The sequence below is a fragment of the Strix aluco genome, chromosome 1 (assembly GCF_031877795.1).
Source record: "Strix aluco isolate bStrAlu1 chromosome 1, bStrAlu1.hap1, whole genome shotgun sequence".
Lineage (NCBI taxonomy): Eukaryota > Metazoa > Chordata > Aves > Strigiformes > Strigidae > Strix > Strix aluco.
In genome coordinates this window covers 68,025,311-68,053,152 of record NC_133931.1, presented here as the reverse complement: position 1 = coordinate 68,053,152, position 27,842 = coordinate 68,025,311, and the positions used below count along the sequence as shown (strand labels likewise).

The 27,842-nt window shown below is 40.6% G+C and overlaps 1 protein-coding gene across 2 annotated transcripts in view; it reads right to left on the bottom strand.

Moving 5' to 3' along the window:
- Positions 1-15,114: 15,114 nt before the first annotated feature.
- Positions 15,115-27,842, bottom strand: part of ELP2 (elongator acetyltransferase complex subunit 2) — a 49,781-nt gene continuing 37,053 nt past the window's right edge. For both annotated transcript variants that reach the window (XM_074824131.1, XM_074824122.1), the window contains 6 exons: positions 24,652-24,724; positions 24,040-24,226; positions 20,391-20,512; positions 19,763-19,905; positions 19,115-19,228; positions 15,115-18,126 (listed from right to left, as the gene is read on the bottom strand). In XM_074824131.1, the coding sequence (XP_074680232.1) occupies positions 17,970-18,126; positions 19,115-19,228; positions 19,763-19,905; positions 20,391-20,512; positions 24,040-24,226; positions 24,652-24,724 (796 nt within the window). In that variant the 3' untranslated portion in view covers positions 15,115-17,969. The remainder of the gene's footprint in view (positions 18,127-19,114; positions 19,229-19,762; positions 19,906-20,390; positions 20,513-24,039; positions 24,227-24,651; positions 24,725-27,842) is intronic.

The window sequence follows — 27,842 nt, the reverse complement described above, 5'->3', positions numbered from 1 at the left end:
TTTGCTGATCACCCTCATGATGCATTTAAATGTCTGATGCACTCCACGTACCACTCATCCATCAGGCATGTACACCTGGCCCTTTATGGAGTTATCCCACACATCAAGGACCCTTGTCAGCAAACTACAGTGTGTGTGTAGCAAGCTGTGCTGCCTGCCTGGGCCAGGTCCCTTTGTTTTCATTCATTTGCTGCCATCAGCGTTATTCTGCCCATGACAGGAATGTGACATGGTCGCCTATGTTTTTGTGATCAGTCTTAGATTTTAGTTACTAACAAAACCAAGCCAGGCTGGAAAATACACTTTTTCACATGGCTGGGAATTGAATGGAGACTAGCTGCTTAACCAGCAAGAAAGCAATTTTATTCTTTCAGGTGCTTTTACCTTAGCCTAATTGCTAAGGTCTGGTTTATACTTTAAATAATGTTACTTGGTTTGTTCAGGCAGTTTTAACTTGCTTGTTCATCCCTCTGCAAGTAGAAGGTGTCCTTTGTGAATACAATCAAGTCTGTAAGACCAACAGTAAGGAAGTTGTAAGTTTTAAATAAAGCATCTTGTAATAACTTAGAAAAGAAATGTCTATAGTGTTTTGAAATTGCAATCAGCTAGTCCCTCTACTGAAGCAGAAATCTGGTGGAGGAACAGCGACATTGTCTGAGGGAAACTGAGGAACAGAAGTTTAGTGACATGCTAAAAAATTCTGATGGAAAAAAAGACAAAGCAAAGTTGTGATCTGTAGTCAATTCAGCCTACTGAAGGTCTGCATGCATTATCCTCTACATCTCCTTCCCTTCTTAATTATCTCTCCAGCTTCAGTGACTCTCAATCTCAGGGTCACCAAAGCCACTTGCTAGTAACCTGATTGCCAATGACAACAAAAGACTCAGAATTGCCTATTTTGATTATTGTTTCATTTTCATTCAACTCACAGCCAGTCCATAGTGAGAAGGGCTTCTTAATGTCTGTCTGATGATCTGGAAATTCACACCAGTGAGTGACAATAGCTGCCCCTCAAAAGGAAATCATAGTCCAGAGCTACTGGTCGCTTGAGGACCCCCAAATGCCAGCAGGAGCTATTTCCTCCTAAGTGCCTACCCCAGATGTGTACTTATTCCCCCTTCTCCATCACCATTGGGTGATACTTCAGCTTCCTCTGGTGAAGCTGTCTGAAAAATATTTGCTGTGCAAAGATCAGAGTGAAACAGCAATTAAAACTGAGTGAGGGCATTGTTGAAGTTTAAAGGACAAATGCTGGAAGGCATTCAGAGAGAGAAATATAGAGATGATGGGCATGTAATTTTGCAACACCAGACCTCTTTCTGATGTGTGATTTCACACGGCCGTAACTGGCAGAAAATTTTCAGACCTTTTAAAAATGAAGTAAGTTTCGGAAATACTCCAAACTTCCTTAGGCACAGCTCAATCAGCCTTGAGTGGGGGGGTGAGAAGGTAAAGATAAAAAAAAAAATAATGGAACACAGGCCAGTACTCCTCCCTTTGTTTTCTAGCTTTTCACCACCCACTTGTCAGGTAATAGCAACGCTAAGACTGCTGTTATTGCAAGCAGGCAGTTTTCTTTGGGCCTCCAGATCCGGTTGGGATGACAGCCTTACGCAACAAAGCTGCAGGAGCCTGTGAAGAAAACACCGTCAGTGCTGAATTGGCAGCTCGGTGCAGGAGGCAGAGCTGGCAGTGATTTGATTTAATTTGTCTTCCTTACACAGGCGCTTCCTTGCTACAGCTACAACAGGTGCCTGAAAAAAAGGGGGGGGAGGGAGAGATGCATGGGAGAAAGAGGAAGGTTTTGCTAGCTGGCCAGTACCTAATGCTCCTGTTGAAATACTCAGGGAAAGAAAAAGGTATACTCTTTCAAGTGCCTCTTCTCTTTCACTCCCTGGATCTTGATCTCAGTGGTTTTCATGTGTGAGAACCACTAGCTACCTAGTAATGCCTTTAAGATATTTAAGGTCTCATCCTCATGACATAAACACAAGAAGGACATTGATAGTTTCAAGGTATTAGGGAGAATGAAGTGGTGGGATTGCTGTGCAGAAATGGTAATGATCTCATTCACAAGAACTGGTCAGGGCCAGAGAGATGTGTCTTTTAATGAAAAAATGTAATACCAACAAATATCTGTAACATGACTCCAAAGAGGCTCTCAGAGTGGCTTTTAAATAATTGAAGAGGGGGTTTAGATGCTGCTGAATGGTAATGCTCTGGCTTTCAGGCTAAGTTTTCTGAAGTTTACTACAGACTCCAAAGATGGAGTGCATTCTAGCTTGAAAACAGAGCTGAGTGAGCTTTGAGCTGCACTGGGATCAAAGTTTGTTAATATTTTAATGTTTCTAGCATGATGCCAAGTGCATGAAAAGTCTAAGCCTTGGGGACCATCTTGCTTAATTTATGTAGTGAGTCACTACCAAAACCCAAGGCTGTAGTTTTGCCTTCCTGATGGCAGATTAAATTCTGGCTATTCTCAATAGTCCAAAATTGATCACTAAAGCAACCTCTTCTTCCCTTTCTACATTTTTAACAAAGAAAATAGAAAATTAATCTGGTTCAAGACAATAATAGGCAATCAGGAAAATATGTTGGAGCTGACTGTCATTAGCTATACTGCTTTTCAGGCTAGTATAGAGATAAATCAGATCAGCATTTGGCAAACAAAACAGTCATGCTGGCACTGAAATAATTGCATGCACTGTCAGAAATGCAAGTAAAGGCCCTGTCCTGGTTTTGACTGCAATAGAGTTAATTTTTCTTCTTAGTAGCTAGAATAGTGCTGTGTTTCAGATTCAGTATGGGATTCGGTATGAGAAGAACGCTGATAATACACTGATGTTTTCAGTTGTTGCTAAGAGATCAAGTACTTTCCAAGTCCCCATGTCCTGCTTGTGCGCAGGCATACAAGAAGCTGGGAGGGAGCAGATCCAGAGCACTGGACCCAAACTGGCCAATGGAATATTCCATATCACATAACGTTGTTCTCAGTATATAAAGGAGGGTCGGCTGGAAAGGAGGGGGGTTCTCTCTCCCTTCCAGGATTGCGACTGTGGGATCTTGGTATTTTGGGATTGCTATCCAGGAATGGGCTGGGTGTCAGTCAGCAGGTGGTGAGCAATTGCATTGTGCATTTCCCATTTGTACTTTCTGTTATTTTTTTATTCTATTTCAATTATTAAACTGTTTTTACTCAACATATGAGTCTCCCTTTACCCCTCCAATTTCCTCTCCCCTGCCCCAGGGGGAGGGTGAATGAGCAGCTGCATGGTGTTTGGCTGCCGGCTGGGTTTAAACCATGACAGGCCCTTCAAACATTCTGTCTATTTAAACTTAACTCTGATCTATTTAAAATAAATGTCTATGGAGCAAACATGATCTAGTGAAAAGGAGCACTGTGAGGCATGAATGAGTAACAGTAATCACAAAAAAGCTGCTATTAGCAGTGCACTTGTGAAGGCCTTGACCATTGGACAAGCAGTAGCAAGCTGGCTGCCCAACAGCAGGACACGCAGGTGGATTAGGGAGAAGAGAGACCACTCAGGGCTCTTCTTTGCCCCTAACATTCCCACATAAAAAACAGGAAAAACACTGGTTCTCCAGCTCCATGGGCAGAGGTATTAAGACAGGAGTCTTCCCAGTGAGAGGGTAATGTAGCACAGATCTCTGCGTAGGAAAAATTTTTGTCAGCCTTAGCCTGCAAGCCTTACTTAGCTCTGCAGTGAGCAGAATGAACAAGAGCCCAAAGCTCCAGATAGCTTTGGACACTAAAAACCACTGTGCCATCCATGACACATTTTGGCTTCCCTGCTGTCTCCACTGCCTCTTGTAGTTCCATTTTGCTCAGAGCAAAATGCCAAGGTGAAACCCAGGACAACTCCTCTGTGGCCACTCAAATAGTAAGACAGTTGATGAGAAAGGCTGAACCTGTCCTCCTGACAACAAACTTGCTGAAAGTCAGAGATGCCTTGGGAGGCATCCCCCATCCAAGGAAGTCCATATGGACCACACTGCATTGCAATTGCTACTACTTTCAACCTCCCATTACACAATACTGGGCATTATGGGAAGATCTTCTGTGCAGTGGGCATTTTGATGCCGTTCTAGTTTCTGGTCTCCCAAAGCAATGAGCTGTCTCATCCTGCTATGGCTGCTGTCCTGCAATGTTTATAGTGGGTGAGATGGAAGTGGAAGTCCTGGGTGGGTTGGACCTTGTCACTTTTTGAAGTGACTTGAATGCAAGCAAAGACTGTGAGTGTGGCTTGATCACCAGCCCCAGAACCATCTTATTTGTACAGCTGCTTCTGGCCAAGCTATAAACTGAATTCAGCTATTTTAAGTGAGCTTTAAGCCTCAAAGAAATAAAAAGGAAACCAGGTTAATGTTTTCCTGTGTCTGATAAAGCAACAGACCTCAATATATCAGGCAGTCTTTTAACGTGGCAAATAAAGAAGCAAAAATTGTACAGTTCCATGTATACCAGTGTGAGTGGCTTTTACCTCATTCTAAAAGACTATATAAAGTGATACAAGTTTTTATCCTAGTTTGAAAAGACAAAAAGACTCTGATGATTTTGTTACAGCTTTGCTTATCCCATCACAACATGATTCCCCAGAAGGTTTCTTTAAGAATGATGCATTATTCTGTTTGTGTCATGAAAGACTATCACATCTCAGAGATGTTGCAACATGACATTGGTTTGGTGTTTGTAAAAGACTTCATAGCAGCTAGACAAGCCAAGGGCTTTAGGAAACAGAATGACACTGTGTAGAGGCCAGTTAATCCTGTGGCAACCTGGAGAGTGCTATTGCCTGAAGCTTTTAAAAAAGCACCAATCACTGATCTGGGCCCGCAGTGGATCTCCCAAAATAGCCTGGTACTGACTATCCTACTGGAAAAGAGAATAGCACAGCCAAAACCCTGCAAGCATCTGGCACCAACATGCCTCCACATGTCGTGAATGCCTGCTAGCAAAGCTTCATATGGCCATTATCCTATGAAAGGTTCATTTGCATATCTGTGCCACTTGGGAAGTGAATATTGTTTATATTAGCCAACAGCTGATGACAAAAAAGAGAACGTCTGCCTGGGACATGGTGTGCTTTCTGAAGCCGAGGTGAATTGGTCGTCTGCAGACACAATGCCATAAGACATGTCAAAGTGCTTTGAGATTTGAACATGGGAATGGCATCACAGTCCAAGTCATAATTCTGGCCAGTTTCAGATGTCACTCTGTTGACAAAATATTGTACATGCCTAAAAAAGGGTTTCCACCAGGCTGAGGTACAAGGTGGGAAGACATCTGGAAGAAAAAGACCCCAAAGAAGAACAACTCCAAGCCCTTGCAGCCCAGCTGTAGGAAGATCAGGCTTGTCACCATCACTAGCTGAGGGAACGGTGCTGAATATGAATCCCAGATCCAAAAGCACCTCAACCTCCACATTGACCTCTGAGCCTGCCACACCAGCAGCTCTGTCAAGAGCTACTCCTATCACAGAGTAAACTATGTCCCAGTAACTCAGCACATATGGCACTTTTAGAAGAAAACAGGGATACAAGAGCTTCTTCAAAAGCATATGTTCACCTTTCTCCCACACCTACACAGAAGCACAAGGTGCAGAACAGGCTCCACGCACACATCATAGTCATTGCTACAGGCAGGGGGTTTGCAACCACTGAACTCTTAGGCAAATCTCAAAACTCTGTGACGTTTTCGTCTGGTGTAGTTCTGCCACACTGAAGCTGTGCTTGGGCTGAAATCAGGTATTATTGCCTGGTTTGGACTGGCTCTTTGCCTGTGACCAGAATACCAGTTCTCAAATCAAACAGCCATCAGGGGAGGATGAGATAGGAACAACTCTGGGCAACTCTTTTCTAACATTTGTTTCCTCTTAGAGGCATATCAAAACAAAACGTTGATTTGCTTCCTCAAGACATTTGGAGACAAGTGGGTATTACCTTTTTACATGACTTTTCTTAATGGTTAGTAGACCACATTTTGGTGTGGTCAATCCTCCCAACACCATAATAGAACAAGTCTCTAAGACCAACAGCACAATCTTGCAAGCCCTTCCTTGCTTTTGGTGAACCTCTTTTAGCCACATTATAGTGAGTTGTGGAGGAGCAACGAGATGTTTCAAACTTCATTTGTTTTTTAAAAGATCTTCCTGGTAACAAAGTACTGCCACAGAAAAAAACCCACAAGTCACTGCACTGCTCAGTAACTCATCAGGGTACAAAAATTCCCTCCTATGTTAAGCAAAAGGACAAGCTGAAGAGCTGGAGCACTTTCCCCTAGACTTAAAAAAATCAATGATTTTTTTGTTTTTAAACCTGTAAAATCCTATGGAGAATTTTCCCTCTCTGCTAATTTTGTTGTCAAGGTCAACTGGAAAAGGTTTCTGGCATTTGCCATGTCTGTTGGGAGGCCTTCCACACAGTGTGAAAACCCATCTTCTGACGTGGCTGGAAAGGCTCTCACCGAATCATAGAAGTCACTCAGCAGCCTCCTCTATTTTTACTGAGTCAATAAAGGAAATTCTCACCACCGTGATTGACTGATTCTTTGACGGAGCTGCAAAGATGCAGGAGGCATAATATCAGCTGCTACACAGACATCCCAAACATATGCTGCCAGTACCTTCAGTCTTGGGTTGCAGCTACCCTGTTATTTTAGTATTAGGTTTATCCTTTAACAGCAAGTGCTAATCATTCCACATCACGCAGTGATTCTGAGGCCTCTGCAACTTGTCACTGCAGACCAGAATGATATTAGAAAAATCAATTTATGACTTAAATGAGGAAAGAACAAAACAGTTCAAGGACAAGAAGCTACACTCTGTCAAAAATACCCAAAAGACAGCATCACGTATCTTAAATGCTTCAAATAACAAAGTTTTGTCTTGTTTCAAAATCAAAAATAAGATTATTTGTGGGTACTTTAAATAAAGAGTTTGGTTGACTAAGCACTCCCAGACAAATATTAATAAATTAAAAGGTGCAAAAAGAGTAATAAATACCTCTTTATTGGTAGAAATATTGCAGTGCTGAGGAAGAGGCAGTAAGTTCGATGAAAGGAAGAGTACAGCCACCATAAAAGGGACACTTAATTACAGCAGGACTCTTCAGACTGGAAAAGAAATCCATGCGTGGGGTATATGCTAGAGGTCTATAAAATCAGGAATGACAAGGAGACAGTGAAAAACAACTAATCCTTTTCCTTACTAACACAATAACAAGGAGGCATTAAATGTTCAAAACAAAAGAGACGTGCATCTTACTAGCACAGACTTAACCTGGGGAATTCTTTCCCCCTAATCACTGGGGGAATTACAGGTTTGCATGGATTCAAAAGCAATTGGACAAACCCATGGAACGAAAAGGAAATTCACTGATAGCAAACAGGGACAAGGGCGCTTCCTCTGGTTTAAGATGTTCCTGAAACATAAGTCACTGGAGTCTGGGAGAGTTTCATCATATGATCCGATATCGTCACTCTTTGCTTACAAATCACAGCTGCCTTCAGGAGGTACACAGGACTTCATGAGCTTAAACCTTTCCTGGGGCATCCACACGGTTAGACCACCTTTCAGAATACAAAACACAGACAGCAAAACAGATGCAGGAAAGTCAGTTCCATTTTATACTTTAACAAGGTAAAGTAAGAAGATTACAATTTTTTATATCCTCTTCAGACTGAGATTTTGGGGTGAGGGAGAATGTATATGACAGACAATAAGACCCTGTGTGATTAGGAGGTGCTCATCATTTTCTGAAGTTGTACAGTTTCCTAACTGCAGGATGAAAAGAGAAGAAGGAATGCTTTCAAAATCAGCATTTCATGATGAGACATGCTTATCGCTGAAACACTGTATTTAAACAACTCAGACGAGACCAAATACCTGTCATTGAATATATTTGTAATTTATTTCAATTTTTTGGGTATACATGGCAGGTGCTGGAGACACGCACTTATCCTTTTTCTTATATTGCCACCTGGTGGTCGTAGGCATATGGAAGCAATAAACACAGATTTTTCAGTTAAATGGCCATAGTTAAGGCATTTAAAATAGCATCCATTCTTTTTCCTCTGAGATAGAAGATAAGTACATTTTTAATATAGGATTTGTAGGGTGAGGGGCCGTTTGGATTTACCACCAATATGATAGTTCCTGGGTGTAATGTAGTCATCTCTTGATTATCTAAATAAATGGATGAGCTGGCCACCCTAGGTCACAAGGAAACAGTTAATATGGATTGCAGCTCTGCTGTGGGCTCTGGACAGTCTTGGGCTGGATGCCATGCTTCCCCGGGCAGGTGCCCCACACTAGGATGGAGGCAGGAGATGAGCAGAGCTTCCAGCCAGAGCCAAACCATCATCTCTTTCTTCTGCCCGTACATGTGTCACATGGTCAGAGTGATGTCTGAGTTCACATCTTGCACAGATGTCAGTGTACGCTGCACAGTGGGTACAGGGAAGGCCCCAGCTCTATAGACACACGTGTTAAAATCTGCAGCTCTCAGTCTCAGGATTGCATTGCCACCACACACGGTCCAGCACGTGCAAAATAATATTGTAGGAAAGGGATGTGATAAGGCTAGTTTAAAGAAGAATGCATTATAAACGTGGACTTCATAGGGGATGAAACTGTACAAGACTTTAGACGGGTCTACTGTAATGAGTCTGTGTCTACTGGCCCAGTTTTGGGTCCTCCAATACAGGAAAGATGTTGTTAAACTGGAGCAAGTGCAGCAGGGGGCCACCAAGGTGGTGAGGGAGCTGGAGCAGTTCCCTATGAGGGAAGGCAGAGGGACAGGACTGGTTCAGCCTGGGGAAGAGTGGGCTTTGAGGCATCTGGTAGCAGCTTTCTGGTATCTAGGAGGAGGCTGTGAAGAAGATGGAGCCCAGCTCTTCTCAGTGGTGAGTTGCAGGAAGATGAAGGAGGTTCAGTCAGACAGGTTCAGTCCCCCCGTACTCTGCATTGGTGAGGCCACACCTGGAGTATTGTGTCCAGTTTTGGGCACCTCAATACGAGAGAGATATCGAGGTGCTGGAGCGAGTGCAGAGGAGGGCAACGAAGCTGGTGAAGGGCCTGGAGAACAGATCCTATGAGGAGAGACTAAAGGAGCTGGGACTGTTAAGTTTGAGGAGGAGAAGGCTGAGGGGAGACTTCATCACTCTCTACAACTACCTGAAAGGTAGTTGTAGAGAGGTTGTAGAGAGTTGTAGAGAGGTTGGTGCTGGTCTCTTCTCAGAGGTGATTAGTGACAGAACGAGAGGGAATGGCTTTAAACTGCAACAGGGGAGGTTTAGACTGGACATTAGGAAAAAATTTTTCACAGACAGAGTGGTCAGACAGTGGAATAGGCTGCCCAGGGAGGTGGTGGAGTCACCATCCCTGGATGTGTTTAAGGGTCGTTTAGATGAGATGCTGGGGGATATGGTGTAGGGGAGAACTTTGTAGAGTAGGGCTGATGGTTGGACTCGATGATCCCAAGGGTCTTTTCCAACCTGAATGATTCTGTGATTCTGTGATATAAGAAGAAACTTTTTCACCGTGAAGAGAGTCAGCAATGAAACATGTTGCTCGGAGAGGCTGCACAGTCTCCATCCTTTGAGATTTTCCAGACCAGACTGGATGAAGCTCTGAGCAGCCTGGTCTGATCTCATAGCTGACCCTGCCTAGAGCAGAAGTTTGGACTAGAGACTTCCTGACCTCCCTTTCAATTTTAATAATCCCATGACCCTATTGCTCTGTGAACCACAGTCTGGTTTTATTTCAGTTAACGAAATCTCTGTGCTAAATTTCAGTACCACTAACCTACAGAAATGGATTCCTGAGCAATTAATGGGAATTGCAGAATTTCACATCCCAGACATAAATCCTGTTTTGAGTTATGATAATACTTTTTACATGATAAAACATACCCAAATTAATTTTGATGGGTAGAAAAAGTTGAAGATGTCCTTAGCCTAGTAGTAGCTAACCAGAAACAGTATTTACACCTTTTTGTTTGCTTTACCAGGCTACATTTCATGTAGCTATAACTATAGGGGCAGTCTACCAGCCTGAATCAATGCTCACCAGCTACAGAGGGGCTCCCACCTCAACTAATACCAATGGGCTTAGTGAACTGGGACTGTTGCTGAAGGCACAGCAATGTTTGTGATACAGAAAGATCGTATGCATGCACCAAAGAAATGGAAGTTTGACCAAAGCACCCATGGTAGGATTCTACATTGCACCTTTAGTGCCAGTGTAGGTTGGACAGACTCACCCTGAAGACATACACAGAGCAAGCTACAGGCATCTTAGGCACTTCCCCAAGCTGCAGCTTCTTCAACCTCCCTGGCTGAACCTCTTCTGCAGAGAAAGAGAAACACAGGGTACAGCTCAGTGCTCTCTGCAGACAGTGATGAGAACTTGTAGCATGTAGAGAATCGATAGGCGACTGCCCCATATAGGACTGCCTACCATGTCAAAGCAAAGAGCTTAAAGAGCAGAAAGCTCCTATGCTCTAAAAAGTGTGTCTGTGGAGTACAGATATTCTCTCAGAGGCACATCTTTATATGAAAACTCCTAGGATGCAGACTCTCCAAGATTATGAAACAGAAAGGCAAACATAACGATTGCTTTATCTTGAAAAGCACTAGGAGAGATTCCCTTGGGGAGACTGCAGTAAATTCATTTTTGTAGAGGAGAAGAATTCCCCCAGTGGCAGGTAGACAACTTATGCTTTAGCAAGGGAGGGAGGGTGTGCTGCTCACACATATGCCGGCAATTTGCTGTCAGAGAAAAAGGAGGTAATGAGAATGGACAGCCTGTGTAAATACCAAAAGCCCAAAACCCAGCAAAGGAAGAATCAGACACAGAGACATAGAAGGCAGAAGAGAAAAAACCAAGAGGATGTTATACTAGATATGCATAAACTCTCTTAGGATCATGTATTAAAAAGCATAAGATTATCTAACAAGAACAATAGGAAGGGAGAAGAGGATGTTGAGAACATAAGGATTGCTTATATGAGGATTTAGGGACCTGCAAGAATGGAGAAGGGACGAAGAGCACAAAAAGCCTTCTTAGAAGAACAGTAGATGAGTAAAAAGGCTTAGGAAAAAAAACCCCACAAGATCAGGCATCCTTGTTTGCACAAGCTCTTGGTTCAAGGGGAAATAGCTCCTCCGCAGTAAAAAATCTGGTTGCTGCATCCCTTGTTATTTCAGTTGGGATCAGCTAGAGTTTATATAAGGGTGACACTACTGTAACATGGCAATTACCTCAAGCATAACACCTCCTCTCCTCTCGTCTGTACAGCAGTAATGTTGGCTGAATCATGCAAACACCAATTACATTGAGCAGCTCTCAGAGGACTTCAAGTCTAGGGCATGCCCAGTTGGTACAGGTACCCTGGGTACTGGAGCTAGCCCTGTTATTATTGTACAGCATCAGGCTTTGTCATATGGTCTACTCTAAACTCCTTTCAGAAAGAGCGAGAGATCATTTTTAGCTTTATGACTGCACTAAAACATAGATGAATTACTGCAGAAAATAAAACGATGATGCTAGCAAAGTTTAAAAATGCCATTGAACACAAGCTACTCAAATGCAGTCACCAGAGCTGGTCACACAAGGTAAGAGCAGGAGCTGTGCTTGAATATGAGTATCAGGGACTGGCAAAGGGAGCCTGTAGCCCTCCAGGCTTTCTATCAGAAAAAGCAGCAGGATAAGGGGAATCTGGTGGTTGGCACAGGCACAAAAGCAGCCTCTGGAGTGTCTGAAGGAAGGTCCCACAACGGTATGAGGATGTGCTGCTACACAGGGCAAAAGGGGGAATGGTTGGAGGGTCAAGAGCTGGGAAAGGTGTGGGGTAAACACACTGCCCTACCACCACGAAACTACCACTGCAGATCCTGATAAAGTACTGCTGGTGAAACGGCAGTAGTAGAGCATTGCTAAACTGTGCTCAGCAACTCCCACCTCCAACAGCTTCCTAATGCACTAAAGGCAAATTCTGATTTTTGTACTGTCAGAGATTTTGTCTCATCCTTTGTACAGCTCCAGATGCTCCTTAAAACAGAGCAAGCAATATTTTTGCTGCCCATTTCAGTTATTTTAAAGTTTCCTTATTTGCAACAGCCACTTCTTTAAAGTGAGATTCGAGTCTAAATGAGGACACAGCTGTTTCCTCCTCTTCCCTCATCTCCGCAATAGCTGCAATCGGCAGTGAGCCTCGGAGCATTCTTATTTCTTCCCGTAAAATATTTGGGAAAACAGAGATTACTCAGAGTTGTGAAAGTGATGTTTTCAATAGCTGAGAGCTCAATAATTGACTTCCTTGAAATTTTCACCAGCTTCTAGTTACTTCTGGAGTCCCAGCCCACAAGACAGATGACAGCAGAAGATTATACAGGGGTTTTTTAAGGCTTAGCATAACATGGAACCTGCTCCTTCTTTCCCATTTCATAACTGAAAAATGGGCACAATTGATAGCTCAGCGCAGGCAGAAGTGTTTAGCAAGCCTGCCACGTGGAGCCCAGGCAGGTGTTCCTAGGGCTGAATGTCAGCATCTCTCATCTTCCCAGTTACAGAAGCAGCTCGTTCTGTCCTCCAGATCCCAGTGGACTCCACAGCATCCTTACCTCTAAAGTCAGTGTTAGCATACTTTTTTGGTCCAACACAGACCTGAGGATGCCTACATCCTGGACTAACAGGTTTAAGATGGCTTTGGATAATCTCAATAATAATTTGATTTTGGTTATAGATCTCAGATTATAAACAACAATATCCAGCCGTTTCTTGCTTGCTTTTTCACAGATGCCTCTCTACTGTAAGACAAAACAATCCTACTCCTTTAAGTCTGACTACATAAAACAGTCTGTTCATATCATTGGCCATGAAGTCTCCTCAGAACAAGCATAAAGCCAGTAAAATACTTTTGATAGCGTGCATCTAAAATATCGATGGGATTGCTTTACCTCAAATATTATCAAAAGGTATTAGAACATTCTTTGCAAAATTGTAGTTTATCCCATCAATTTTTTCAACTCCATTCTCAATGGCACTGTACAATGAGCAGAGAATTTCAGAGTACCCACATACATTGCCAACAGCTCATTTCTTAAAGCATTATTTCAGACTAGCCCAAAAGACTACAGTTTATTACACTTTCTTCTAGTGCATAATGTTTTATAATCAATAAAAAAATAATTTTATTTACTTGACTAGTATCAAGTCTTGAGTTTTGATCTTCGAATAATTCTAGAGCTTTACTTTCAGTAGCAGATGATGTATAAGGGCTCTTATATGTTCACTGAAACAGAGGAAAAAGCCTCAAAGAAACTGTAAATTGTTTGCTTTTGTCTTTCCTGTATACCAGCTCTTTAATTTGTAAGTTTAAAGAAGTCTTTAAACATCTTTGCTCAGTGATAAATGGGCTTTTTTTTTGTCCACATAAAGATGCCAGAATTAAGATTTCCCCCTGCAGAACATGACACTCTCCTTCCTAATGGTGCATTTTCCAGGTGCTCTTTAATGGGACAGCTTGGAGAGGCTAATGGCACCAGCTTATTTACATTGCTTTGAATGAGGTAGGGGGAGATAAAACGTCAATATAAGCTTACAATGAAAATTTGAGTAGAAATAAAACACTATGGTGTGTAGTATTTGAAAGCAGATGCCACCAAGTTTCAGGCTGGGATGATTACAGGCTTTTGAAATATATTTATGGCTCTAGTTGATGCAGAAAGATGCAACAGCTGATAATTTAAAATGAAAAAAGAAATAATTTGGAAACTTACCCACCAATTGCAGTGTAGGAAGCAATTTGCTTCCTGGATTTGAGATTTTGGGGGTAAAACCCGATATCATTATTGTGATATTTTCCAATAGCAACCACATGGACAAAACAATAAAGGGGTTTTAAAAATAGATATTCTGTATTGTTTTTCTTTCAGTACCATGCAAGCTTTAAACCTATTGGTAGAGCCCACCATTAAAAGACAAAACATTAATTACATAAGGGCAAAATGAGCTGAGTGTTGATATTTTGTCAGAGCTTTAGTTACATATTTGTAAATTGGGTTTTTTACCCTGGTACTCTTAATTTAAGAGTACACCAATCTTGTCTCTCAGTTTACACACATGGGCCCACATCCTTACGCGTTATTTTAATCAACTGGATCATTTCAACCCAGGTCTGTCTGAAAGGTAGAATGTTCAAAGATAAAAATCCACAGATTTTATAGGCTTGAAATAGAAGGAAAAAAAAAAAAAAACATCAGACAAGAAGCTGCGCCTTGAGGTCACATGCTGGAGATGAAAATCCACACACAAAAGCTGTAAAAAGTAACTTATTCACAAGAAAACTGATGAAAACTCACAATCTGCAAAGAGCCCAAATCTGTGGGAAACAAGGCCTTGTCTGAGTCTGGGCTTATAGCAACATTTAATTAAACATATGCTATTATTTAGTGGTAAGGTACATGAACACCTATGTCAATCAGCCCATGGTACTTCAGAAAGTAGCATGTGAAGGCTGCAGAGGTGCTAAGCAGCTTAGCTCTCTAAACCTGCATAGACACAGCTCTGCACATTTTGGATGCAAAGGCTGGTTAATAAAACCCTGGACAATAAAGCGTAACTAGCACTATGGAGAGCCTCGGTTTATAGGGGATACTGCGTCAGGTTTGTGTCCTGCTAGATCACAGCGGTTTAATATAAACACACTGCCTTTGACCAAACAGGTAACAGAAATGAAGACAGAAACTCAGAAATATGTAATGCTATAGTTAGAAAATTCATGCAGAGTATTAGGTTGCTATAGACAGGTGCATTCTGATGAGTACCATCTGCCTCTGGGCTTTTATCACTTGAACACCACCCTTACACCTTACCTTAGGACTGGCAGGAAAGGGTAGTGCAAAGCTGGGACCACCCCAATTCCGGACAGCAAGTTTTCACCCTTGACCATCGGACATGATCTTGCATCACATTATTAAGAGAAAAAAAATGCAATATCAGAGGCTCTGTCGTGAAAAGTCAGAGCTTCCTAAGGTTAGAGTTGGCAGGACTATTTGATAGTCTTGAAGATAAATGGAATGAAATAGGATCACATTTACCTCAACTTTGGTTTTATTGTATGACGTTTTACTATCTGCTATAAAAAGAGTGATACAAGCAACTTGCAAAGTACAGAGGCCAACTCCATCTTCCAAAATACACCTGAGCACAATTAGAGTTTTCATTGAGGGGAGGCCATGAAGAATAACCACATTTTTAAGAAAGAAAAAAAAAAAAGGATGAGTAGGAATGAAAAGAGGCATGGCATTTCACAAGAGACAACAGCATTTCACAAGAGACAACAACAGGGCATAGAAGAAAATGTAGAATAAAAATGGATACGTAGAGCAGTTAGACATCTCGGTAGGTAAACAGGACTACAGTCAGGTCAGTCAGGTGAATATGACTGAAGCCATAATTTATTCTTTTTTTTATGTATGAAATACTACATGAATGCATGCATTATTTTTAATGAATTGAGTCTCTCCGAGTAGGTATATACAAAAGAAAAGCACATGGAAGAAAACAGAAGTGGTAGCCATTCAGTGAACAAAACCAACAGTAGATTCTTTCAAATAAAAACCTAATTAAGACAGTTTTGGGGAACAAAACAAAAAGGAAATATAGAAAGAAGGCACTTGATTCCAGAATTATTTATCAAACCAATATAACAAGAATAATGAAGTAGAATGAATATAGGAAATATCTGGCAAATGTTAGCTTTTCTTCATTTTTTAAAACAAACCGAACCCCAAATTTTCTAAGCACTCTTATAATAATCTTAAAGGGTACTATTTTGCTGTTTAAAGAACTCTATTCTTCATTAGGCAGCCAATGATATCCCCAGAATGATCACTATAATTACACTATTTTTCCTTGATATCACACTTACATCGATCCAAATAGTTTTCTGATACTAGTTCAGATAATGAAATCAGTATCTGACTTGCTACCCCGATGCTGATTTACATGCTGGTTTGAGAAGACTTTAGTGGATTTACTGAGAAGATAAAGGCGTATGTAAAAGTCACGCTCACTTTATAGCAAAGTGATATGTGAACAAAGATGATAATTTTTTTTTTTTTTTTAATGTACAGTGTTATGTGTCGAGGTGTCTCTTGACAAGCTCTAACTTAATTGAAAATAAAAAGCGTCTGTTACAAACATTTAGACTTTGCAGATCAACAGACTAGTCTGATGTAAAGTTGGAACAATGAGGTATATTCTTCAATGCGATTGAGTCACACAAGTCCCAGGGGTAATGGAATGGATTACTAAATCATACAACAGCTGATGCTTGTTTAATGAGAGCATTTCACAAAATAGGAGAGAGGGACAACTAGCATGATGTTTCACTTTTGCCTATATGCAAGAGTGGCCGCATGGCAAGACGTACTAGCATTGGAAAGTATTATCATCAAGTTGTAGGTAAGATACTAAATTACAATTGTGACGTAGAAAAAAGTTCCACTTTTGGCAGCTTTTTGAAACCTCATGAGCAATAAGTTATGACTTTCTTTTGCCAGGAAACAGTCTATGGTTGTTTAAAAATTCCTGGACAAGTAAAATACACTACTCAAATGCTTGAAGCACACATGTAAGGAAAGCACTGGGTACCACAACTTAAATGTAGCAAAGCATCTTTAATAAGAAGTCACGTTTTTATTCCTCTAAGTAATTTTAAAGAATTTTCTTTTTAATGCTGAAAAACAGAATTGAAAATAAAAAGTGAAAATATAAAAATCTTTAAAACATAATTATTCTGAAAAGAGTTTGGCCCACTGTAACAACTGTACTCTATCTAAAGATGCAACACAGTAAAAAGTTAAACACAATTTGAATTACTTCTGCACTACCAGTTCAGGTAGCAAGTGGTTCTAGAACAAAAATAATTTAATTCCCAAATTTTAACTGATTTCTAAATTAGACTTTGGAATCAGATAGAGACCTGCTGAGGTAAAGGTTTCTTTCTTAAGTACTCACCATCTATTACCATTCTATTTAAGTTACACTGACAACTAAGTTAACCTGTTTTCACCAGAATAGATAAGGAGTTCAAAAGTCAGGAAGAGTCCAAAGGCAGTGCAAGGAATGGCTGCCACCTTTTAGCTCCTGCTTACTGATATCTATAAGCTTTTCCAGCCAAACTGTAGAGGATAGCCCTCAAGCAGAGTAAGAGGTAGCTCTTCTATAGCACTCTGCTCAGAGCAGACTCACAGGGAAGACACCAGAAAATTTAAGTGGTCTCTGAGTTAGGCTTTAAGCCCCACATGACCAAGAAGCATGAGCTCAGCACTCTGCACAGCATAAGAAATTAATAAAAACAAACAAGCAGGCCTGTCCAAGCATGCAAACAGAAACTACTGCTTCTAAAGTAAGGTGGTCTAAGACTTGGACCAGGACTGTAATATACATTCAGAAGGCAACTGGAGAGAGCTGTATATTTTACTCTGATCTCTGGTTAACTGCACATGCTTAAACATGCAATATCAGCACTGGCAGGCCAACTGACAGTTAATTTTAACAGGAATAAGGAGTTAAAAATTCAGTACTCCACTCACAATCCCAAGCACAGAATCCCCCAAGTACCAGCAGCTTCCCACATACCCTTGGAGTCACAGTGAACAAAGCTGTCTCACTATTCTTCTCCCATGCCCTACCCCACCTCCCATCCCTCAGTTCCAGGATATTCGCCAGCCAAAACACACAAAATACTTCCTATTCCTGGAACTGCAGAATTAGAAAAATAGTTGACATTTCAAGCTACCACAAAAGCTGCTTTAATAAGTTACATGTCAGATGTTTCACTTTCCACAGCAGAAAACAGAAAATTCAACAATCAAACTGGCTAAAAGAGGAAATAAATCGTTGTGAATCTGTTTTGCACAAACAGGCCTGCTGTCTTTGCTAAAGAGCAAATCTGTTGACATTGAATATCTTAACACAATGATCAGCTCCACAACTTGCAAGCTGCAACCACTCGCTGCTGTTCAGGTCATTATGTCCAGCTCTGCCCGCATGATGTCTCCAACATAAACGTTTCACAGCAAGAGCATGACTTTGGCTGCAACAAAAAGAAATCCATACATAACTGCAAAATGTCAAACACCATTGGGCATGTGAATGTAAACATCAACATTTATATAATTAGTACTCTTCTGTTAACACTACCAACTGAGGAAAAACTGACTTGTGACAACCAGCAGGTATTAAGTTCTTAAAATAAGCAGGACCATTAACACTAATGACATTTTATCCTCTCACTCATCAATAATTTAAACAGCTATTGATTTCAAGTTTTACCACATTAAGCTGCAAGTCTAGCATCTCAATTACTGAGATATGACAGATTTCTGGCTTTTAGCCTGCGATTTCCTGTTATCTGGTGTCTCTTTCCAACTCACTTCAAACACACACAGGCCAAAGTCACCATCGAATTTCATTTCTGGTACTACCAATGCCAGTATATGAAAGAAAAATCTAGGAGAGTGCTTCAAGTGAAACATTCAAAGTCTCTCTACAGAGAGTTTCTCTAGCTGTCACCACAGCAGCACCACATATAGCTTGTTATGCCTTTGGATTCTGCTAGAAACTGCTCTTGAAAGCTTGCTATTGTCCACTACAAAATGTTTTGCTGACATATATAGACAATGATTCTTTTCCACCCCTCTGCAGTGTTTTTTATCTATTTTTATGGCTAAAGGTAATAAAGCTTTTTTTTTTTCCCCCAAAGTGAGGCCAACAAAGGGTAATATTTCTCAAAGCATTCATATGGCATGAAGTATTTTGGGGTTTAACCTCCCCCACCCTTGGTTTTCATTGGGGTTTGTTGGGTTTTTTTAATAAATCTAAATAACCCATATTTTTATTTCCAGGTTTTGCTTAAAGACATCTTTAGACTTTCAGGGACCAACCTTTTCCTAAAAGGATAACAATTTTTGATATACAAATAAACCCATTTCATATGACTTTATACTAGAATAAGAGAACTCCATCACTATTAGTCTCAAGAATAATATTTCCTTGCTCTTAACTTAATTCAAAAGACATACCTGTTATCCATCTCAACACACGTGGTCCAATCAGCTAGTGCCGGTTCTTGCCCACTCTGCTTCCATGTGTACAAAATAATCTTCCCATTCTCTAAGCCTACTGCAACAATATATCTGTCAAGAGAATAACAGCATTAGTTCTGAAAGAGATTACAGTAGGCAGCTCAGTGAAGCTGGCTCTAATGCAAGCTAGAAAGAACTAGCACTCAAACACCGTGTTGCACCTTGCCCTTCAAATCAATATTTACTTTTCCATGAAAATAACATTTAAAAAAAAAAGAAAATCACAATTTAAATCAAAGCTTCTTCATAAAAAAAATGAGTAAAGCAGAAACCTGCAAAATATATTTGGTTAGGAAAAAACTGAAGAGTTTATTACAACATCAATATTGTTGAAAGAATTAATGTATTTCAGGTGTGTTCATCCCCCCCACCCCTTTTTTTTTTTTTCTTGTTACACTGTTTGGAGAAGTCACCACCTGAAAAGAAGGGTAGGAAAGAAAAGAGTAGAGGTCATTCAGTCAAAGAATGGTCACAATATTTGACAGGTAGATTTTAGGAGCTGTTTAGCCACAGAAAACTGACTAAAGGGGAAAAATACTAATTTCAAATTAAACACAAAATGGTATTACAGAAAAACAGCAATACCTTCCATGGGGAGTAAGCACACGGCTGATACCAACAGCAGTAACAGAATCCCCGGCATCCAGTACTGTTGAACAGGGCTTGATTGAATCCAACATATTTCCTTCAGTAGTCACAGATAAATTGCACTGGCCCCAGATAATGACCTGAAAAAAAGAGAATCATCTAGGAATTTTCACTTTAATCTTTTTGTAAATGCATTTACAAAAACATAAGAAATAACTAACTTAAAATATTTCCAGGGCACAGAACAAAGTGGATGACACAAAAAATAGTCTACAATGTCTATCTACAAAGATTCAATTTTTTCAACAGTCTGTCTGATTTCATTAAAGATCCTGACAACAAAACCAGATTCTGTTATCAAAGTTAAAGAAAAATTTAGAGTTATGTGACGTATGTTTGTATTGCTGTATGAAAAACATGGAGAAAGTTCAACTGGCAGACCAGTCTTCTACATACATACTCAAGCACTTCAGCATATGAAAGTCTCACTGATTTCTGTGGAAATACACACAACAAACTTTTAGTGATATTTATAGAATATGGGCTCATTATAACACAGCATTTACTAATCTAAAATACATTTAAAATAATTCTGGGCTTTTAAAATTGCTTTTATATTAAGTACCTTTTTGTCCCGACTGCCAGTAATAAAATACTTGCTATCTGGTGTCCAATCACAAGACCAAATGATTCGACTGTGAACAGCTGTATTTTTGTCTGTGTATGCACAGCAACTGAAGACTGGTCCTGGAATAAAACATATAGAGCAAAACCCTTGCTTCAACTACTTCACATATTAAAAGTAATTGTTACTCTTACTTAACTCTATGCAAGAATTGCAGGAATACTCAGACATTACTCCACTCATCTTCAAAGCAACTGGGAATACTTAGCACCACATAAATATCTTTTTTCCAACACTATCACAATGATAATTAGCACCCATTCAAGACAGTATCAATCAGTCTTTAGAGCACTAAAACAGACGGAACAGTTTGATCTTTTACACAAATATCTCTTTCAAAAGAATTTAAGTCCCAGTATAAGACCTTCACATTCTTTCTATACAAGTTTTTCATAAGAACACTGACTTCCAAAGTTTTAGTATAGTGCAACATTTACCATGTGTACGTGTATCCTAAATAATTTCACTGCAGTTCCTATTTACCAGTAAAGCCCCAAAAGCTCAAATCCTAACGATCTAATTGTAAAGATTAATCTGTGTCCAAAGAGACAGGCTGCCATTTCAACATGCATTCAATCAGGCAATAAACCTGATCAGCAGGTCAGTAAATAGGAATGCTTTTCCTAAGTAGAAAAGTCTATTGTTTTAGAGTGTAGACTTTGAGTAACCACTTCTTGGGATGCCAATAACAGCAGTTTTGTTTTACACTGACAGTGATGTTCTTTGTAGACAGAAGAGTTATTGATGAACACATGAAAAGAGGATTTCCTCTACTTCCTATGAGAATTCATACTCCTTATCCTGAAACATCATGTAACTACTGTGGACAATATGCCAGGCTTTAGAATATAAGTCTGAATAGAACAGAAATCTAAAGCCAGGATGCAACTGGACATGTCTGAAGGGGCCAAATCTCACTGCCAAGTCTCTAGGAAAACTCTAGAGAGCCCAGTAGCGTTTATGTGCTATTTAAGCCAACAGTGCAATGATAATAATTTTCAGCACAAGCATCTGTTCTAGGAATCCATTAAAATGTTCAATAGCAATCTCCTCGTGATTTTGCAAGGCTCAAAGTCTTAATGAGAAAGTCAACTGAATCTTTACTATCAGCTTTTTCTCCAGACAGAGCCAGTTCCAGTCAAATTAATCAATTGTATAGGATTATCAGAAAGCCACACCAAAGATAGAGATTAATCCTGTCAAGAGTCTCAAAGTGTCATTCCCTGCAAACAGGGACAAGGCAGCAGTATGCAGGACATGGGTGTAGCAATGAACCTTCCAGCCTTGCCCTGTAAAGACACCAAGAGGAAGGTTTTCCTTAACAGAATACCAGTTTGAAACTCAAGCATTACACCCCAGCATACTATGTACTCGATTTCAGTAAATCTGAAACATACAATCACAAGCAGAAGGCAGGAGGACAAACAGCAGACTTCATTACATCCATCAATTAAACAGCATTTAAGGCCTGATTATATTCTTATCCACATTTTAATTCCCCTTCCAGCTTTCCTGTACTCCATTACACAGAATCACACAGAATCGTCTAGGTTGGAAAGGACCTTGAAGATCATCCAGTCCAACCATTAACTTAACATTGACAGATCCCAACTACACCATATCCCTAAATGATATGTCAACCCGACTCTTAAACACCTCCAGGGATGGGGACTCCACCACCTCCCTGGGCAGCCCATTCCCACGCCTAACAACCCGTTCTGTAAAGAAATACTTCCTAATATCTAGTCTAAACCTTCCCTGGTGCAACTCGAGGCTATTACTCTTGTCCTATCACTTGTTACTTGGTTGAAGAGACTCATCCCCAGCTCTCTGCAACCTCCTTTCAGGTAGCTGTAGAGGGCGATGAGGTCTCCCCTCAGCCTCCTCTTCTCCAGACTAAACAACCCCAGTTCCCTCAGCCGCTCCTCGTACGACATGTGCTCCAGACCCTTCACCAGCTTCGTTGCCCTTCTCTGGACACGCTCGAGTCATTCAATGTCCTTTTTGTAGTGAGGGGCCCAAAACTGAACACAGTAATCGAGGTGCGGCCTCACCAGTGCTGAGTACAGCAGTAAGATCACTTCCCTGTCCCTGCTGGCCACACTATTTCTGACACAAGCCAGGATGCCATTGGCCTTCTTGGTCACCTGGGCACACTGCTGGCTCATGTTCAGCCAGCTGTCAATCAACACCCCCAGGTCCCTCTCTGACTGGCAGCTCTCCAGCCACTCCTCCCCAAGCCTGTAGTGCTGCTGGGGGTTGTTGTGGCCCAAGTGCAGCACCCGGCATTTGGCCTTATTGAAACTCCTACAGTTGGCCTTAGCCCATCGCTCCAGCCTGTCCAGATCTCTCTGCAGAGCCTCCCTACCCTCGAGCAGATCAACACTCCCACCCAACTGGGTGTCATCTGCAAACTTACTGAGGGTGCACTCGATCCCCTCGTCTAGATCATCAATAAAGATGTTAAACAGGAGTGGCCCCAAAACCGAGTCCTGGGGGACACCACTCGTGACCGGCCGCCAACTGGATTTAACTCCATTCACCACAACTCTTTGGGCCCGGCCATCCAGCCAGTTTTTTACCCAGCAAGGCGTGTGCCCATCCAAGCCTCGAGCAGTCAGTTTTGCCAGGAGAATGCTGTGGGAAATGGTGTCAAAGGCCTTACTGAAGTCAAGGTAAACTACATCCACAGCCTTTCCCTCATCCAATAAGTGGGTCGCCCTGTCGTAGAAGGAGATCAGGTTTGTCAAGCAGGACCTGCCTTTCACAAACCCATGCTGATTGGGCCTGATCATCTGGTTGTCCCGCATGTGTTGTGTGATGGTACTCAGGATGAGCTGCTCCATCAGCTTCCCGGGTACCGAAGTCAAGCTGACAGGCCTGTAATTTCCTGGATCATCCTTCCGACCCTTCTTATAGATGGGCATCACACTGGCCAGTTTCCAAACTGTCAGGACCTCCCCAGTCAGCCAGGACTGCTGGTAAAGGATGGAAAGCGGCTTGGCGAGCACCCCAGCCAGCTCCTTCAGCACCCTCGGGTGTATCCTGTCTGGTCCCATGGACTTGTGTGTGTCTATGGATGCAGTAGGTCACTGACTGTCTCCTCCTGGAACGCGGTGGGGTCGTTCTCCCAGTCTCTGTCCTCTGGCTGAGGAGGCTGGATTCCCTCAATACAACTAGTCTTGTTATTAAAGACTGAGGCAAAGAAGGCATTAAGGACCTCAGCCTTCTCCTCATCACTTGTTACGATGTTTCCTCCTGCATCTAGCAGGGGATGGAGGCTCTCCCTGGTCATTCTTTTGCTACTGACATACTTATAGAAACATTTCTTGTTATCCTTGATTGCTGAAGCCAGAGTAACTTCCAGCTGGGCTTTAGACCTCCTGATTTCTGCCCTGGACACTGTGAGGCTATGCATTAACTGCACTTCTTAAAGCCACAGGAGGCTACAACACTATTAATTCTTAAAAGTTGCAAGGAAAACGTCCATTAAAATATTTTACCAATTCTCCTTCAAATATTTTGAAACCAAATACAGTGAACAAACCACAAAGTCTTCAAATGTGTATATCCACTTCACATATCTTACCTGACTCTGATGAGTCTTGTTTCCTCCACAGTGACCAATTCCTGTCTCTAGAAACCGCTAATAAAAATTTGTCATTAGGAGAAAATGCCAGCTGAGTAACAGTCAGATTGTGAAATGGCAAACTCTGCAGTTTCTTCCAAGAAGTAGTGCTCCACAAAATAATTGCTGCATGTTCTTTTTTGGAAGCCTGTATGATGGAAAAAATATCAGTGAGAATTAATGAAAGCAAATATAGACGTCCATGTTTCAAAATACTGAGATGTTAGGGGGCTTGTTTTAAGGCTTGCAATCAGGTTTTCCTCTGGGAAGTTCCCCCAGCTTTCCTCTGGGAATTTTCACTAATCCTGACAATATATCGGTATGAAAATGTTTTATAGCTATATTTGTTAGGATTTATCTTACTAATATCTTCAGATGAATCATACATAATTTATGACTAATAACTTATCTGCATTCACTCTCACCTTTTCAAGGCAACTGTCATCTATACAAAATCTTTCACATTTAAGTGAAAGAACAGAATTAAGACCAAACTGAATTCTGACCCCTGCTCTGTCAGCCCTAGAAATTTAGTGGCACTTTTCACTAGATGGTGCTAGAATCTTTTCTTACCTTACATGCTGAGGCAATTACAGTGTTTGAATTATTGCAAGCAACACAAAAAATTTCATATCCATGTCCATATCTGAAACAAATGTGAAAAGGTATTTAACACATCACAGTCATTTTTGCAGTATGCATCAAGGTTCTTATGTTAATTTAAATCCCTTTGATGATGAAAATGAAAGGCACCTGCCAGGAACTTCTCACCACAGTTTCAGTATTATGTACCAAATAATTCCTAACAATGTTCAGCATTGAATTTAAACTTCTGTATAAATTTTCACATTTAGGAACTGACTACTGAACAATCTCTCCAGCTCATTCCATAGTCCTGAAGCATCAGCATGGCAGAAGCTACACTAACGATTAACAAAGCAAACTAAAGCAATGTTTAATGTATTCTTACTTCCTTGGAAAGCAATTTTAACACTACAAATAAAAAACAGAAGCCACAGATTTGAAGATCACCAGAGAAATACACCACAAACACCCAGCCAAAGGATGCCTGTTCTGTGAAATACTGAAAGAAAGATTTCTGAACTAGAGGACAAGAATCATGTTGGAAAAGGAAAACAACACTAAAAAACCCAAAACTTCTAGTGTTCTCCAGAAATAGATTTTTAATCAGTCTTTGCATGAGTTCTGCTGGAATTCAAGCTCACATATCCAGACTGGGATTTAACTAATAAGCAGAAATGCCACACAGACTAACACAAATTAAAATCAGTCACAAAACAGACTGGAAATAAAGTAAAATTGGAAATGCAATCTATAAACAGTGGACAGCTATCAGTTAAATACCAGTTGTGGGGGGTGGTTTCCTTTGATTCCTAACTCTGAAGAGATGGGCAGTTCTCTTAATAAACTGTTTTGGTCAGTAGCGTTGCAAAGAAGTTCTTATATGGGATTATGTTCATGGGATTTCACTTGCTGCCAAAACAGCCATCTGTTTAAATGACAAATTACTGCCTGTATCTGTTGAATGGAGTCCAGAAGAGTCGCTGCTGGGCATATTCCATAGACAGACTGCCACACTCATGTCTGAAGACTGGGGATGCACTGGCTTTTCATGAAGAGTAACTGTGCCTGGGCCTTCAGGGGTGAGAGGGATTGGTAGCTGTGCTTAAGTGTAATGTTAATTTGCAAATTGCATTGTATCTTATAATGAGAAAGGTACTATTGCGTGTCTTTCTCAATCTGCCACCTGCAGGAGTTTTATCATAATGCTTACTTTTAAAGTGCATTCCTGGAGACTATTTCGTAGTGAAAACCATTGAAAGTCAATTTTCTAAAACTGAGAAGTATTTATTCCATGAAAAGTATAAAATTCCTGAAATTCGATGAAGGAAAAATAACCTGTGAAACAAGTTCTCAATTACATTGGTTTTATCTCCTAAATGTAGTACTGAAGAGCACTTGACAGAAACATTTTGAGCTTCTGCATGCAACTTTGTTCTTGCTAAATAGAAGCATTAAAATGTAATCTTTCTCTTTAAATGAAAATAAAACCTAAAATACCATCTTTTGCAAGGACTATCACAGGTCAGACCAACAGCCTATATAGCCCAGTGCTGTCTCCAGTAAAGAGAATAGTTAGTGGCGATAGGAGATGCTGTTTATAAGAGTGTATGAGCCTTGCAAGTATAGATGCTCCAGTACAACCCCTTCCCCTGCCCCCATACATGCAATCCAATCCCTTCATTATGAAGTCCAACACCAAAAAAAGGTTCACAATGGAGAGAAGCAACTGCATGAATGAATAACAAAGCGACATTTTCAACCACAAGCGATTTTGCCTCAGCAATGTGCAATTCACAGCAATTTTTTATGCAGAGATAAACTGACTAGACTTTTAGTGTCCAGACAAATGATTACAGTAATTTTCTAGAGTCAAAAAGGATCTCTCAAGACTTCCAAGTGTATTACATGAAATGCACATGCATATAAACATATATATTTATGTCAACACCTCGGCTTTAATCTCAGCCTGCTGCATATAAACTCTCTATGGTAATTTTCCAAGAGGATAAAGATTAGCATACTCTCACAGGATTTATCATATTTTTATTTTAAAGTTGTTAGATTATGTAAAAAATTCAGCAAGTTCTTCATACTAAAACCTACTCAAGCAAACACTTTTCAAAACCCAACACTAATCCTTCAAAATTCTGTGTCAAGTTAGTGCTGGGAATACACAAATGTCAATGACAAACAAGCTATTTTTAGCAAGTCAGTTCCTCACACTGTTTTTCTGCTGCTATGGCAACTTGAAATCTACATTATGCGATTTCATGTTACTTCTTTCAAGATTATCCTGAGCAAAAAAACCTGAAAGTCTATGAATGCTTTACATCTTGTTGCCCTTGCATAAAAGAACCCTTGTCATTCACAGTATCTCTAAAAACAGGAAAAATTGCTCAGGTAAGTCCCCTGACAACCATCATAAAATGCAGTTATTTTAATGAATGCAGGATATAAAAGCAGATAGGCAATACTTCTGTAGCAGAATATCAAAGATTAATGTCTGACTAGACTTTGAGAAATGTCAAAGGCAAATGAAGAAAAATTTTGGCCTTGGCGCCTTTTCACCACTTAAAAGATCCCTCATCAAACTACTTATGTGAGTGGGTGCATTAGCGGGCATAGCAAGCACAGGAGAAGCATTTAATGTAACAGCTGGAAATTACAAAATGTGCAGATATGGTCTAATACCTACCAGCTTCCCTCTTAGAAGCACTTTTGAGTACAAACACAGTAAGAGAGCTTAAAAGCATACAAAGAAGATTAATTGCCCAGTTAAAGGTAAAGATGAGCTCCTACAAAACCTCCTACTTGGACAAATGAATGCAACCTGCAAACTATTTTCCCAATGTTTTTTTTATTTCCTGTCCCCTCCAACTGAAGTCACAAAACTGGTAATGTATAAAAGTAACTGTTAATCACCAGCAAAGGCTCAACATTCTCCTTGTTCCTGCCTGAGATCATCTTTTGGGAGATTCAGATAATAAACCCATAAGAGCTTGAGATGATTTGTTTCTTTGTGCTATACTTTAATATCAAACCTTTTAAGCTTGTGGAAGTGTAGCCTAATGTTACTGGGATCCTTAGGGAACAAATGAGGTGACAACCTTCATCTGCGAGTTGTTGTGAATCTTGGAAAAGAAGGAACAAAACACAGCTGAAAAATTCTAAAACCCTGC